The 15001-nt window shown below is 40.8% G+C and overlaps 1 protein-coding gene and 1 pseudogene across 3 annotated transcripts in view; both read right to left on the bottom strand.

The window, feature by feature from the left end:
- The window catches only part of LOC146506106 (uncharacterized), a 15026-nt gene extending 7083 nt beyond the window's left edge, over window positions 1-7943 (bottom strand). The window contains exons 1-4 of one of the 2 annotated variants that reach the window (XM_085179981.1): window positions 7744-7943; window positions 7411-7445; window positions 642-695; window positions 1-37 (exon numbers count right to left, since the gene is read on the bottom strand). The exon at window positions 1-37 is cut by the window's left edge and continues 596 nt beyond it. In XM_085179981.1, coding sequence (XP_085036107.1) covers window positions 1-37; window positions 642-695; window positions 7411-7432 — 113 coding nt within the window. In that variant the 5' untranslated portion in view covers window positions 7433-7445; window positions 7744-7943. Of the gene's footprint in view, window positions 38-641; window positions 696-4390; window positions 4454-7410; window positions 7446-7743 lie in introns of those variants that run through there. The other variant, XM_085179982.1, reaches the window with a different exon arrangement.
- A 2599-nt stretch (window positions 7944-10542) lies between these two features.
- On the bottom strand, window positions 10543-13255 carry LOC146506105 (GTPase IMAP family member 8-like; annotated as a pseudogene). The gene is made up of 2 exons (XR_014877173.1): window positions 12049-13255; window positions 10543-11925 (listed from the first exon to the last, which is right to left on the bottom strand). The product of XR_014877173.1 is annotated as a GTPase IMAP family member 8-like (transcript).
- Between the last annotated feature and the right edge of the window lie 1746 nt (window positions 13256-15001).

Below are 15001 nucleotides of genomic sequence, written 5' to 3'. Positions count from 1 at the left end.
CATTTGTTCCCCAGCAGAACCACCCTCAGCTCGGACACTGGAAAGAAAAGTAAGTCACTTATTTCCAGACAATTAGCTGAAGAGATTCAGAACAAGAAATTAATTGACTATCCATACTTTAAAAATAAAATTGTTGGCATGTTTTTCTTCTAAACATCTATAAAACCACATATAATAATAGATGCATTGACACACAGAGACATTCAGGTAGAAGCACATATACGGACACAGAAGAACAAACACAGAGATCTACACCATGACTCGGGTACACAGGGTACGTGAGATATGTGTGACCTGTGACCACTGGGGGGTCTGTGTGTTCGTGCTGGTGACAAACTGTTTACATCAGTGCAAAGAAGGCCTCTGTGTTCAAGTATTACCAGATATGCAACTGGGCCATATATAAGTTGAAGCTGGCAAATGTTTCTTTGCTATTCTTCACAGCATGCAGAAGGAAACCAGTGCACATAACAGGCATATCAAACTGACTGGGACGTTATAACTATAGTGTAAATGCAATGGATACAATAAACATGCATCATTACAAAAACTTACATGTTAGGCATTAATTGAAAGGTTATTTCACAAAACATTACATAGTACACCTCCATCACACATACATATACATTTTACAGACTTACTGAGAGGTGGCAGAAACCCATAGCTGGAACTGCGTGTCAGTGGTTTCATATCATCTGTGAGCACAAGGACAAAGACACATTTTTAGCACAGATTTTTAAATCACAATTTAAACACCGATTTTGGGGGATTAATACTGCTTGTGTGGTGGAGTATCACCAAAGTGTAAGCTGGAACATTTTCTCATTGCTCCTGATTTTATCACTTAGACCAATAAGCTTTTAAACCCTGTTCTCCCCGAACTTTGATGTTGTTGAATTTTCCCATAGATTTCAATATACGATTCTTTGAGTGCCACGTGTCTCTATTATAATGTCACTGCTCTGTAACATCCCTAGACATATCTTAGTAACTACATTACTAATATCTTGATTTCATTACTATGGAATTACAGTGGGGCAAAAAAGTATTTAGTCAGGCACCGATTGTGCAAGTTCCCCCACTTAAAATGATGACAGAGGTCAGTAATTTGCACCAGAGGTACACTTCAACTGTGAGAGACAGAATGTGAAAAAAAAATCCATGAATTCACATGGTAGGATTTGTAAAGAATTTATTCGTAAATCAGGGTGGAAAATAAGTATTTGGTCACCTCAAACAAGGAAAATCCCTGGCTCTCACAGACCTGTAACGTCTTCTGTAAGAAGCTTTTCTGTCCCCCACTCGTTACCTGTATGAATGGCACCTGTTTGACCTCATCATCTGTATAAAAGACACCTGTCCACAGCCTCAACCAGTCAGACTCCAAACTCCGCCATGGCCAAGACCAAAGAGCTTTCGAAGGACACCAGGAAAAGAATTGTAGACCTGCACCAGACTGGGAAGAGTGAATCTACAATAGGCAAGCAGCTTGGTGTGAAAAAATCAACTGTGGGAGCAATCATCAGAAAATGGAAGACATACAAGACCACTGATAATCTCCCTCGATCTGGGGCTCCACGCAAGATCTCATCCCGTGGGGTCAAAATGATCATGAGAACGGTGAGCAAAGATCCCAGAACCACACGGGGGGACCTGGTGAATGACCTGCAGAGAGCTGGGACCAAAGTAACAAAGGTCACCATCAGTAACACACTACAACGGCAGGGAATCAAATCCCGCAGTGCCAGACGTGTTCCGCTGCTGAAGCCAGTGCATGTCCAGGCCCGTCTGAAGTTTGCCAGAGAGCACATGGATGATACAGCAGAGGATTGGGAGAATGTCATGTGGTCAGATGAAACCAAAGTAGAACTTTTTGGTATAAACTCAACTCGTCGTGTTTGGAGGAAGAAGAATACTGAGTTGCATCCCAAGAACACCATACCTACTGTGAAGCATGGGGGTGGAAACATCATGCTATGGGGCTGTTTTTCTGCCAAGGGGACAGGACGACTGATCCGTGTTAAGGACAGAATGAATGGGGCCAAGTATCGTGAGATTTTGAGCCAAAACCTCCTTCCATCAGTGAGAACTTTGAAGATGAAACGAGGCTGGGTCTTCCAACATGACAATGATCCAAAACACACTGCCCGGGCAACAAAAAGTGGCTCCGTAAGAAGCATTTGAAAGTCCTGGAGTGGCCTAGCCAGTCTCCAGACCTCAACCCCATAGAAAATCTGTGGCGGGAGTTGAAAGTCCGTGTTGCTCGGCGACAGCCCCAAAACATCACTGCTCTTGAGAAGATCTGCATGGAGGAATGGGCCAAAATACCAGCTACTGTGTGTGCAAACCTGGTAAAGACCTATAGTAAACGTTTGACCTCTGTTATTGCCAACAAAGGTTATGTTACAAAGTATTGAGTTGTATTTTTGTTATTGACCAAATACTTATTTTCCACCCTGATTTACGAATAAATTCTTTACAAATCCTACCATGTGAATTCATGGATTTTTTTTTCACATTCTGTCTCTCACAGTTGAAGTGTACCTCTGGTGCAAATTACTGACCTCTGTCATCATTTTAAGTGGGGGAACTTGCACAATCGGTGGCTGACTAAATACTTTTTTGCCCCACTGTATGCTTCACGGGGAAATCTATGATGCACCTACATTGTGATCACAAACCCCTGTGAAACCCTATGACATAACCTACGCCATAAAGTGATATGCATCTGAATTTCAACTGGCTTTAAAGATCCTGTGGGGCTTCCAGATAAAGACGGACAAAATGGTGGCAACTAACCAATTACAGTTGGTCAAGTGGCTCAAGCAGATCCCAGGAACTACATCTGAGATCTTTGTCCAGAAGAGCGCAGTCCTAGGAACAGCTAAGATACTGCGCAGGACCCTCAAGCTCCCGGGTCTTTGGTAGAGGACCCGAGCTTGAAGGACGGACCATTTGCAGGGGCGAGAGGGAAATTTTTATATATTTATATTTTGGATGTGTGTGTTTACTTGATCTTGGCCTCTAGTCTCCATGGAGGGTACTACTCCTTGTGGCTGTTCAGCTTGTTAACAAACATCTCAGTGAACACTGCTGCATCACCAGACAGTGATGCAAATATTGAGGATGCTCTTCACTAGTCCTCTGTAGGTTTGAATGTGCACCCTGATAAAATAAAGCTGCTGCGTGGCAAGGCATGATTGCTTAAGTCACATGCTTTGTCTATGTTGAGGAGAAGGTCATTCTCCTCAACATAGACAGTGATGTTTTTAACCAAGTCTCTGTATGTGGACTCGTCCCCACCCTTAATGAGATTCAGGATGGTCATATCATCAGCATACTTGATGATGACATTTTCTTCTTAGGTGGCGACAAAGTCATGAATGTACAGAGTGAAGAGTTTAGGGCAGAGACAGCATCTTTGTGATGAAACTGTGGTGATTGTTAGCTTGAATGGGAGGCAGAAGACTCTGTCTGCTGTCTTGTTGTAGGATGGGGTGGAGGGCCATGGCCATCGGCCATCCACTGATCTGTTGGTGAACTGTAGAGGGTCAATGCTGTCTGGCACCAAAGAGTTGATGTGTGACAGTACCAGTTTTTCAAAGCTCTTCATGGCCACTGACATGACTGCCACTACCCTTAAGTCCTTCAGTCAATTTAATTTTATTTAATTTAGTATTATTACTAAATTAAAGTATTAATATTACTTAAGAACTCTTGGTCATGCGGTGATATGGTCAGGCTCATTGCCTTATGGGGGTTCACCTGCTTTAGGGCCTTCAAGATCTGTGTGTCACTTGTAAAGCAGAGTCCGCAGGGTCATGGGAGAATTTAGTATGGGATTCTGTGTTAAGGTTGTCCAATCATGCATAGGAACTGTTCAGGGAGTCTGCCAGGGTGACATCTCTGATCTAAGTGCTGTCTGTATTGTTCTTGTAGTGTGTGACAGACTGATACCCTGCAGCATATCACCTGTTTTGTTTTGCAGGTAGAGGCTTCTAATTTTTGGGAATGTGTGCTTTTTGCTGCTGTGCAGCTTGTACCAAGCCCACTTCAGGAGAGATAGGAATTACTCCTTACGATTAGGGCTGGGTATCATCAATGATTTCTACAACTGTGTCACGGCTGGGGCGGCAGTCGTGTGGAGGTGAGGAAGGAGGATCCAAAAGCAGACAGTGGTGGAGGTGCAAGTGGGTTTTATTTACAGTGCACAATAACCAAGGTGTGGGCAGAACCGAACATAAACCTAAACTGGAAAAGCTAATACAAAAGGAGGACATGGAGCGAGGGGCAGAGCGCCGCGGAATAACATTAAATACACGGCAGATACACAGAGAAACACAGACGACGCCACGAGGAGCACAGGCAGACACAAACTATAAATACACACCAGGGAATCAGGAAATGGCACACAGGAGGGGACACAGCTGGAACTGATGGGCATAACGAGACACAGACCTACAAAGTAAAACAGGAAACACACAGACTGTTTTACAACACAAAACTCGGGAACCCGAACAGAGCTCAGAGGGAGACACAGGTAGGGAAAATAAACACGACAACCAAACCCAAAGAACAAATACAAAATCAGAATGAACTAGAAAATAATAATCATAAACTCAAAGCGCTGGGTCACCGACCCAGGACCATGACAAACTGATTCGATGCTGATTCACAAGGTCCCAATTTCAATTCGATCCCCGATTTGATTCAATTCAATTTTAACTCAGTCAGAAATATTATAATTATGGTCATTTATCTTGGATATGTACTGTGGAAAGAAGTACAACCTTAAAGTATAAACCTTAAATTAAAAATATGTGATTCAAAATTATTTCATTATTTCTTTGCATTACCAACTCAGTGTAAACTATCTAGTTATAAAAAAAAAACCCTGACAATTCTGAGACGTCAACAGAGGTGTGAGCATCACAGCAGATGCCTTTGTGTCAAAACAACTCAGGATAAAACTGAATAACATGAAGGAGATTTTCCTGAAGCGTAGTTTGATCTTCTTTTGCTGCTGGTTCAGTGAATTTTGGTCGGCGCAATGAAACCTGCAGCTTCAGAATCTATGAGATGTCGGCTTTCAGCCCCGACGGCGTGTACGTGTACGTGTACGTGCGGTCGGGTAAACAATCCACGTGTTGTGTTTGCATCTTTGTGTGGAATCTGTTTTCCTGCTCTCATTTTCTGTTTTAGCCGTTTGATGGTTTTTGAAATAGTTTTCTGAGCTTTAACCTGAGAGTCTGACGTTTCTGGTGTAACCTCGCACTCGTGTAGAATAAAATCCCCAAAGAAATAAATTTACACTTTATTTTTATATTTTTCCCGTTCCTTTCACCTTTGCATATTGTTCAGCAACAGCACCATAAGCCCTCCCTTCTCTGAGTTGATCTAATCAAATTTCACCACTGGGGAGAAATGAGAGGCAGCTATAACAGATGTGATGTATTGAGGTTTTGTTGATGTGACCACTAAACACTAGGGCTGGGTATGGTCACTGATTTCTAGAATCGATTCGATCCACGATTTGATTCAATTCAATTTGAATCTGCGAAATTTTGCCTCAGACAGTCAGAAATATTATAATTCAGATCAGTACATTTACATATTTTTGTATCTATAAAAAGGAAGCTGACACTTTCCAGACTTTATCAAAGGTGTGAGCGTCACAGCAGAGGCCTTTGTGTCAAAGTAGCTGAGGATAAAACACAGAAAAACATGAAGGAGATTTTCCTGTTCTGGGATTTTATAAAAATATTCTGCAGTAGATCAAAAACGAAAGAAAACCATTAATCAACTTATGAACATCACCTCTGAAGTTACAGCGGTTTTATTAGAGACACAGCGTTTTGCATTTTGCATAATTTTAAAGTTTAAATTTGTTCAGTTGAACAGCAGAAATTAGGTTTTCTTTTCAGAAGTACGTAAAAGGGAAAAAAAAAAAAAACAGCGGCCAACAGCCTGTAAACAACGGTAGACTTGTGCGTAACAAGCAAGCGAATAATGCAGAAAACAGATTTTTAGACGGGAAACTGTTGTGTGAGAGAGAGAGAGAGAGAGCTGTGCATGAAGTGTGATTTGGATTGGAAGCAAAAACAGCAAACGTCAGAGTGAATCCATGACGATGTTTATGTGAAGTGTAGTTTGGATCTTCTTTTGCTGCTGGTTCGGTCAATATTGTTTGGAGAGACATCAAACTAACAGCTTCAGAATCAGCGCAAAAAGGGCGTAAACACAAAGCGTGGAGCCACCAAAACATCAGAATCAGCGAGCTGTCGGCTTTCAGCCCCGACCGTGTCCGTGCCGTTGGGTAAGAAAGGCGACATCTCACTGATTCTGATCCGTTGGCGGGTCGAGCTTTGTGTTTACGTCTTTGTGCAGAAGCCTGTTCCTGCTCTCATTTACTGTTTTAAATGTTTGGTGGTTGTTGAAATTTTGTGACCTGAGATTCTGGAATTTTGGGCAAAATACATTTATATAAAAAAATCGATTCAGGATTTTAATGAATGATATCATGTTATCCAAGCTAGAATCGATTTTAATCGATGAATCGATTATTAAAACCAACCCCTACTAAACACGTGATGTTACCTTGTCCACCATTTTGGGCGTGTGATAGTCTCAGTGAAAATGTGCACCAGGCCTCAGGTGTACAGGTCTAGAGACTGGCCTGCAATCATCTGGCAACCACCAGTCATGAGGGACTCCCTGACAACCCCTGTTGCTACGAAAAAATGTGTTTTCCCCAACCAGCTGGCAAAAACCTCCTTCAGAGGTTCAGTCTTGGACACTAGCATATTGCTACCACTGTGGTTGATCAGAAAGTTCTAGATCAACAATCAAGTACAAGCAGTAGGTTACTTAGAGGCGTGGTGTGACAAATTTCATAAATTTATTTTTGTTTTTGGCAGCCTTTTACCTCCTTACCATCAGAATGAAAACAGAACCCTACAACTTTAGAAGACTCTGCTTAACCTTCCAATTATTTGATTACCCCTCAATTTAATCAAATGTACATTGCATTGTATATTTGTGTTACACTAGATGTCTGTACTGTGTTAACTTTAAAGAAATGGAAATACCAAGATGGTGGATGTGTTAGTGATTCAAGTTGATGTTATACTAATTTTATGCTTTGCACAGCTTTTAGGAGTGCTGTTTGGTTTGATTCTTAATTGTAATTATTTGATGTACAGAAAAAGAAATCATCCATTCACTGATCCACCTGACCCCATCCATCCACCAAATCAAGTGTCAGAGATAAATCTTTTGGAACAACCTTCTAAAACCCGTGTTTAATGTGCACACCATCAGATGTTCTGTGAGCTTATGTAACCACCTTCAGTCTGATTTATTTTTTAAATAATGCTTTGTTACAAGGATTTAAAGAATGACTGGACTTACCAGTTCCTGCAGTTGCCATCATGTGATCTGCACCTCTAAAAACATTTAAAAAATGACTTATTAATAACATAATTAGCAAGTTTTAAAACAACACAAGGGAACTTTTACTTATGTCAGCGTTCTGTCCTCTAACTTTTCATGCTCGTGCCCCTACGCCATTTCCGCGTCAAATCCGCATTTATCTGAACTCAAACTAAACCTGAAGTCACAAATACTTCCTAAAATCAGGAGTTCAGTGAGAAAGAGAAGCTTATTTCTGTCTCTTAGTTTAACGAAGCTGTTTGCAGCACATTTACTGTTTTATCAGCAAAAATGACTTGAACACAAACTCACCCGACACTCTTCGGTCACGCGACTAATTTGTCCTCTCGTGCGGCCAGTAATCAATTATTATTAAAATCAGTCCATATAGCCAACGCACTGACTGCATCCAGCTTCCCTCTATATATTTCTTTTTCGTTTTAAAACGTTCAGCTTGATTTGATTCGTAATTTATTCTGCGCCACCAACGCCAATGAAAGTCAAAGTATTCAACTGACCAGGGGTGCATTCCAATTTGCTTCGGAAGGTTCCTACTGGGAGACGTGACGCGGAAGTATCTGCGTGGTGGCCACAGTAGGAGCCGCTCCAATTCTCCAAACACTGAGGAAAGGAGCTTCGATGCTTCCTTTATTGCCTCCTTTAGCGTAGGACACACTGGACCATCCTTTATGAAAAGGGAAGAGAAAATGCCGTCCCATAATTCATAGCGACGGATCATCCGACTATTTATGAAAACCATGGACATCAGTTGCCCAGATCATGGAAATGTTCATTGTAACTGCATTTTCTGTTTCACCCATAAGCTGCTGATATATTTATATTTTTTAACAACAGTCTGTTGAACTCTCAGCTGGACTCTGAACGTCACACTGCGGAATAAAAACTACTTTTTGCTGAGTTGTTGCTGAAGCAGGCAGAACACTAAATAAGCTCAAGATTGTAATCTATATTAACTAAAAAGAAGTATGTTTATTGTTCTGTATAATCAGAGTTCATTAGTAACGTCCTTTACTTTAGGATTTTACTTTAGTCCAGGTCAACTGGAATAGGTGATGGGAATTTTACTGCAGTCACAGAAATCCTAAACAGAAAGGAAAGAAAGGAGCTACACAGCAGGTAAATATAAGAAAATAAGATTTGTTTAATTTTACAAGCCTTGGGACAGATTTTTTATTTTATTATTATTTTTATTTTATTAATCCTTTATTTATTCAGGTAAAAATCTAACTGAGATTAAAAATCTTATTTCTAAGAGAGACCTGACATCATGGCAGCATAAGTCAAAACACATGCATCACATAACAACATAACAATTAAAACAATATTCTGTAGATCTCACAGATTTACTAAGTGAGGCCAAATATTGTGATGTCACATTGGAAAGATGATCAACTAACAATATGCTGTAATTTATATACAAAGACGCAGCAAAAACTTCAGTTAAAAACAGCATTTGGCACAAATTAGCAGCTCAAAAATGTGTGTTTTTCTGTGAAAACAGTGCAACAGTTCAGATAAATGAGAGGAGACTGAAGAAGAATTACTATGCTTTTGATATAAGAAATAACTGTTCAAAAGGTTCTGAGAATTAGGACGGCAAATTTATCCAGAGGGGAAATGCATCGGCACAAACAAAGCCGGAAAAAAAGAAGCTAATTTCTGTTCATTTCCAGTCTGTTTCATGAAAACCTGTTTTCCTTGACCTTAACGAAAATGTCATCAAGGTCAAGGAAAAGAGCTTAGGAACAGGTGACAGGAGGTACTTTTGGAGTACACCCCAAGTTTTGTCTTCTTGTGCTTGTTTTTCACCAGCAGCACAATCCTGATCGCAGACACTGTGATACAACCGAGAGAGAGAAAAAACGTAATCAAAGCAAATTCATCTGAAATCACAACACTCGACTTAGTCGGCTTACGTGACGAGTGAAATCTCGGCAGTCACTGGTGTGCTCAGAGAATTTCAGGTGCTATTCATCAAAGCATAATTTGGTTAACATATATTGATTCAATTTCAGTTAAATTCCAAATCCAAACATTAACCCAATGCGGAGACTGTGCTCATATACAACTGTGTGCTGTAACACTGTTTCCTCAGTACAGAGCAGTGAGTGTTAAAGTTAATGCAAAACTTGTGCTACACTTTTAAACATTTTTCAAATACTAGATGTCCAATTTGAATGTTTGACCATAAAGGCCTGATTCACACAGTCTCCTCTGAACATGTAGAGATGTGTCTGCTACTGGAGCTCTGTGCGGCATTTATCTGGACTCTGATCTGAGCTGCTGTGAACTTGCGATTTGTGAGGCTGGTGACTCGGATGAATTTATTCTCAGCAGCAGAGGGGACTCTTGGTCTTCCTTTCCTGGGGCGGTCCTCAAATGAGCCAGTTTCCTTGTAGTGCAGGCAGATTGTAATGTAAACGCTGTCGCCATGGAAACAGGCATAGTGATACACTTCCTGCTGTCAGGCCTGCTGGTATCAAGCTTGTGATTTCTCTTCTCTCTTGTGGTGGACAGAAACTATTTTTTGGAGTAGAACAAATAATTTGTGAGGCATCAGTTGGGTTCGTTTTTGAGAGAGAGAGAAGACAAATATGCTCAAAGTTCATTTTCTTAAATTTATTTAACAGTTGAGGGTTCAAGTTAAAAAAAAAAAAAAAAACATCTGCTGTGTCTCTCTGCTCAACTTAGGAGACCCAAACGAACACAGAACCCCACGCCCAGACAGTAAATGCTTTTTATTATGTGTGATAAACAGGACACTAAAATGATTGGTCAAAATTTGGAGGAACGCCACATGCTGAGATCCACCACTTTGGCTCATGTTTCTTCTTCTGCAGCTTTCTGGGCAACGTTCCTGTTACCATGGCAACCATATGTTGTTCTCCGGTCAGGCCTGTAGAGTTAAAGAAGGGGTGTAGAGTGCGTACCATCTCCTATCACCTGATCTATGATGGAGGCCACGTTCCTGTGAGAATGATTCTCTCTGTTTATGTTAGTATCTGAAACTATTATACAAGACACTGCAGTAAAAGACAACACATTAATATGTGATGCTAATTATGAGATATTAGCTGTAAGGATATAACTAAATCAGTTTTTTAGTCTCCTCGTGTCAGTGTGTGTTTCCAGTTGCGGAGGATTGTTACAGGATCGCGCAGGTTTTAGGAAAGTCTTCAGCAGCTGGTTGTAAAGGAACAGCTTCGCTGTATTTCTTTATGAATTCACTGAATTCTTCAGCTTTTCTTCTCGCTTCCTCTTCATATTTCCTCTTAATGTCTTCCATCTCTCGCTTGTACTTTGCCTCTAATTCTTTTTTCTCTTTTTTGTATAGTTTTTTCTTCATTTTATATTTTCTCCTCTCCTGTTTATACTCTTCTTGAAGCTTTTTATGTCTCTTTTCCTCCTCTTGACGTCTCTGTTCATTTTCGTCATGTCGTTTTTTCCACCACTCCTTTCTTTCCTTCTCCCAGGATTTGCGTTTTTCTTCCATTTCTTTTCTAATCTGTTCCAGTTTCTGATCAGCTGCCGGCCTGTTTGTTGATGACCTGATTCGTTCCTCCAAAGCTTCCCGTTCTCGTTCCCATTTCTTTTGTTGATGTTTTTCCTCCTCTTTCTTTTTCCTCTCCTCTTCTTCTCTCATTTCATTTTCTTTCTTTCTCTGTGGATCTTCTTTTTTAATCTTCCCCTTCATTTCACGAAGTTGTTTTTCTGTCAGTTCTGTGTCATTTACAGTTTCTGTCTTTATTTCTTCCTCTTGTTTTCTTTCAAGCTCCTGCATTTCTCTCTTCATCGCTTCTTCGTTCTCTTTCAGGATCGTCTCCTGTTGTTTCTGTATCGCTGCTTCAGCCTCCTGCAGCATCTCATTGGTGAAGCAGCTGCCTCCATTTTCTGTCACCATGGTGTCAATCTTTGTTATCAGCTCATTGACTTGTGTTTGGCTTTTTTTGTCATGGTTATTGAACACATGGTATCTTCCTCCACAGTCCGCGATCAGCTTCTTGAAGGAATCATCACACCCCTTTTCAATGTACTCTTCAATGGACTGCTCTTCATGTTCCAGTGTATCTCCTCCTGTGAAGAGAAAGATGGTGAACTTCTCAGAATCTTTTCCAAAGAATTTCTTGATCAGTTCGAGTGTCTCCTTCTCTTCTGGTGTGAATCGGCCAATCTGCATCACCAAAAGGAAGACATGTGGTCCTGGAGCCAGGAGACTGATGCATTTCACCATCTCCTTATGAACTTCATCATGAGACAAAGTTGAGTCAAACAGTCCAGGAGTGTCGACCACAGCAACAGGACGACCGTCCACTTCAGCATGTTCTTTCTGACAGCGTTTGGTGAGTGACATCTGGATTGCTTTGGCTTCAAAGGCCTTTCTTCCTAGAATGGCGTTTCCTGTAGAGCTCTTTCCACTGCCCGTCTTCCCAATCAGCACAATCCTGAGAGGGTCTCTGCTCTGTTTATCCTCATCTACAAAATGAGAACAGCTGGATTTAGAAGCTAGTTTTAAAGAAGAAAGAAAAAACAGAACATTATAATATAAGTGACTTATTATATATGGTATAAACAGATATTTAGTCTAAGTGTACTTACAGGATTTAAGTTCATCTTTTAGTGCTTTATTCTCCTTCTGAGCAGTTATAACTTGAGCTATTGTGGCATGTCCAAAAGTTTCTTTTGTGTAGCAGCTTGGTTTATCTTTGCGCAGTCTCATCTTTTCTGCAGTCTCCAACAATTCTGGGATCTTCTGTTTGTCCTTCATGCTGAGAACAAAATACTGTCCCCCACAGCTCTCACAGAGCTTCTGGATGTCCTTGTTTTCTTTTAGAAAGCTAAGAACAGCTGGATCTGTAAAATCTGACAGTACAGTGAACAGAATCATGGTGAAGTCATTGACTCGAGAGCTGAATGTGTTCTGGATGGTCTCTAACTCTCCCTTGTCTTCGTCAGTGAGGTGACCTGCAGGTAGGACCAGGATGAAGGCATGGACACCCTCAGGATCACAGAGGGAGATACACCTGAGTGATTCCTCCATCACTGCCTCCTGAGGTTCTCCATACAAGGCAGGCAGCTCCACCAGGGAAACCCAACGTCCACACACCTCTCCCTGATGTTTAACACACTCTGATGAGTTGGAGACTGAATGAAGCTCAGTCTGACCTAAAATGGCCTTGGCTGCTGACGTCTTCCCTGCTGCTCTCCTCCCACACAGAACCAGGTTTAAAGATGGTTCTCGTTTTTGCCGGGGAGGTTCACTGGATTCATTTATCATCGTTTGAACCTTCCTCATTAATGATCCACAGTTACCTTCATACATGTTGTAGTGTCTTCCTCCACATTCTCTAAGGAGTTCATTTACAGATTTGCTATTTTCATCCCTGTTGGTTATGACGGCAATGAAGTGTTTAAAGGAATCTTCTCCAAACAAACTCAAGATGAACTTCAGAGTTTTTCTGTTCTCCTCAGTGAAATCAGAAGGTTTCACTATCAGCAGCAGAACATTTGGTCCAGGAGGACAGAGACTCACACAGTCCTTCACTTCTCATCTTATTTTCTCCTCAGACAGACCGAACATGTCGGGAGTTTTCACCACTCTTAATGATTTTCCTCTCCACTCTCCACAGGAGGCCACACATTGCATTTTTAGGGATTGTTTTTGGTATTGAAAACTTTTACAACCAGTAATGATGTTACCAAGTTTGGTCTTCTTGTCCTCACTTTTCCCCAACAACACAATCCTGAACACAGACACTGTGACAGAGAAAGAAAAGTAAAACAAATGCATCAGAGGCTGACATCATCTGTGTTTTCATACTTTGGTTAAAATGTGATGTGATTATTTTGTTTACCTCATCTCACCTGCATTGTGTTCTGCTGTCTCATCAGTCAAATTCTGTTCAGGTGTGTCGTCTCTGGCCTAAGCTCCTCCTTTGTGTTTCCCTCTGTTCTTTGTTGTGTCCTCCCTCTGTCAGTCGGTTCCTGCCCAGTTCAGCCAGCACATCAAACGCTGTGATTCTGACTTTAATCTGTTGAGTAGCGATGGACAAATAAAGCTCTCTGAAAGATCTGAAGCTTATATCAAAAAAAGGCTTCATTACTAGAAGCTTTTCAACACAGTCCTCTCTGGGGACATCTGGTGGCCAATAATATGAAGAACCTGAATCTACAACTTGAAATAAACTGCTTCATTGTGGTTGCCCGGCCTACAGACATCAGCTGACAGCTTCTGTTTAACATCATGTGACAGTTCTGTGTGATATCACAATAATATTGTGGTGCTTTGAATGTGTATTTTTGGGGGGTAAAAAATATTGTTATTTAATAAATAGACCTTCCTTGTGGGTGTGGTCTCCCTTTGCTTCTGGCTTCTTGACATTTGTAAACATAAAAGAAAAAAATACATTATATATAATAATATATAGTACAATCTTATCATAGGCTGGGAGTAATGCTTCTGCTGTGAGGTTCCTTCATGTGGTTATGTACAGGTACATTTATATATATATATATATAATATATTCTAACTTATGTGTATTGTCTATTTCTTATTTATGTTTATGACCTGGGGGTAGATTTTTGTATGAACTGGGAAGTGAAAGTGAAAAAGTGGAAACTCTTTGTGTGGTATGTACCACACAAAGAGTTTCCACTTTGTGGCATGTTGTTTGCAGTGTACTTTGTTTCATAGTTAGATGTCTGACTGACAGCTGTATAAAACAAAAACTACACACAATATTCGAAGCACATAGAGCACAGTCGTAAATTCCCCCCTAACTTTGGTAATTTTGGTAGCTCAGGCACTGGGCGACTGAGCACAGCACTTACACATGCGAGTGAGAGGGGAGAAGCTGCTGCCTGCGAGTTTGCTGCAGACAGAGGAGTATACTATACTACTCGTGCAAACTTTCAGGCCCAAAGCTCTTGCAGGAACGAGCCCAGAATAAACGGGACAAGAGGGTCAATATCAGCTAAATACGTTAAAATTTATTATTTTAAAAGAAAACTCAAAGGGTTTGCAATAGGCCTAAAACATCAAAATAAAAAAGGTCACTAACGACCACAATATAGTCTTATTGGTGCAACCTGCCAGCAATGCAACCATCACCTGAGGGCTTGCTCTCCCCGGTGGTCCCAGATGCTCGTTGCTTTAAAAGAAACAAATCCACCCTAAATCAATACAAGCCCAACAGAACATATCGCATGCACTAAGTGTTTTAGTTCAGGCAATAATTGGTGGCACTAAAATCACTCTTAATAAAACTTATTCACCGCAAATCCACATGGACCACCTCTAAAAGACCTAATTCCCCTAAGGTAAGAGCCCAGCTCAGGGATTGCACATTGCCCAACTAATATTGCACCAGCCCAGTAGAAATAAAAACAAAGCCTTCCCCGTTTCATAAATATGATGATGTATGACAAAAGATTGATATCAAACTGATCACTTGAGCCATATTACGTTATTGTTCTTCGAGTGAATCAACAAACAGCGAAATGAAAAGCCGAACAACAACAATACTGTTTCTTTAGAGAGTCTTAGCTTACA

Source organism: Neolamprologus multifasciatus, chromosome 12, assembly GCF_963576455.1.
Source record: "Neolamprologus multifasciatus chromosome 12, fNeoMul1.2, whole genome shotgun sequence".
Lineage (NCBI taxonomy): Eukaryota > Metazoa > Chordata > Actinopteri > Cichliformes > Cichlidae > Neolamprologus > Neolamprologus multifasciatus.
Note: the sequence above shows the minus strand (reverse complement) of the source record. Positions and strands in the feature narration are given on the sequence as shown.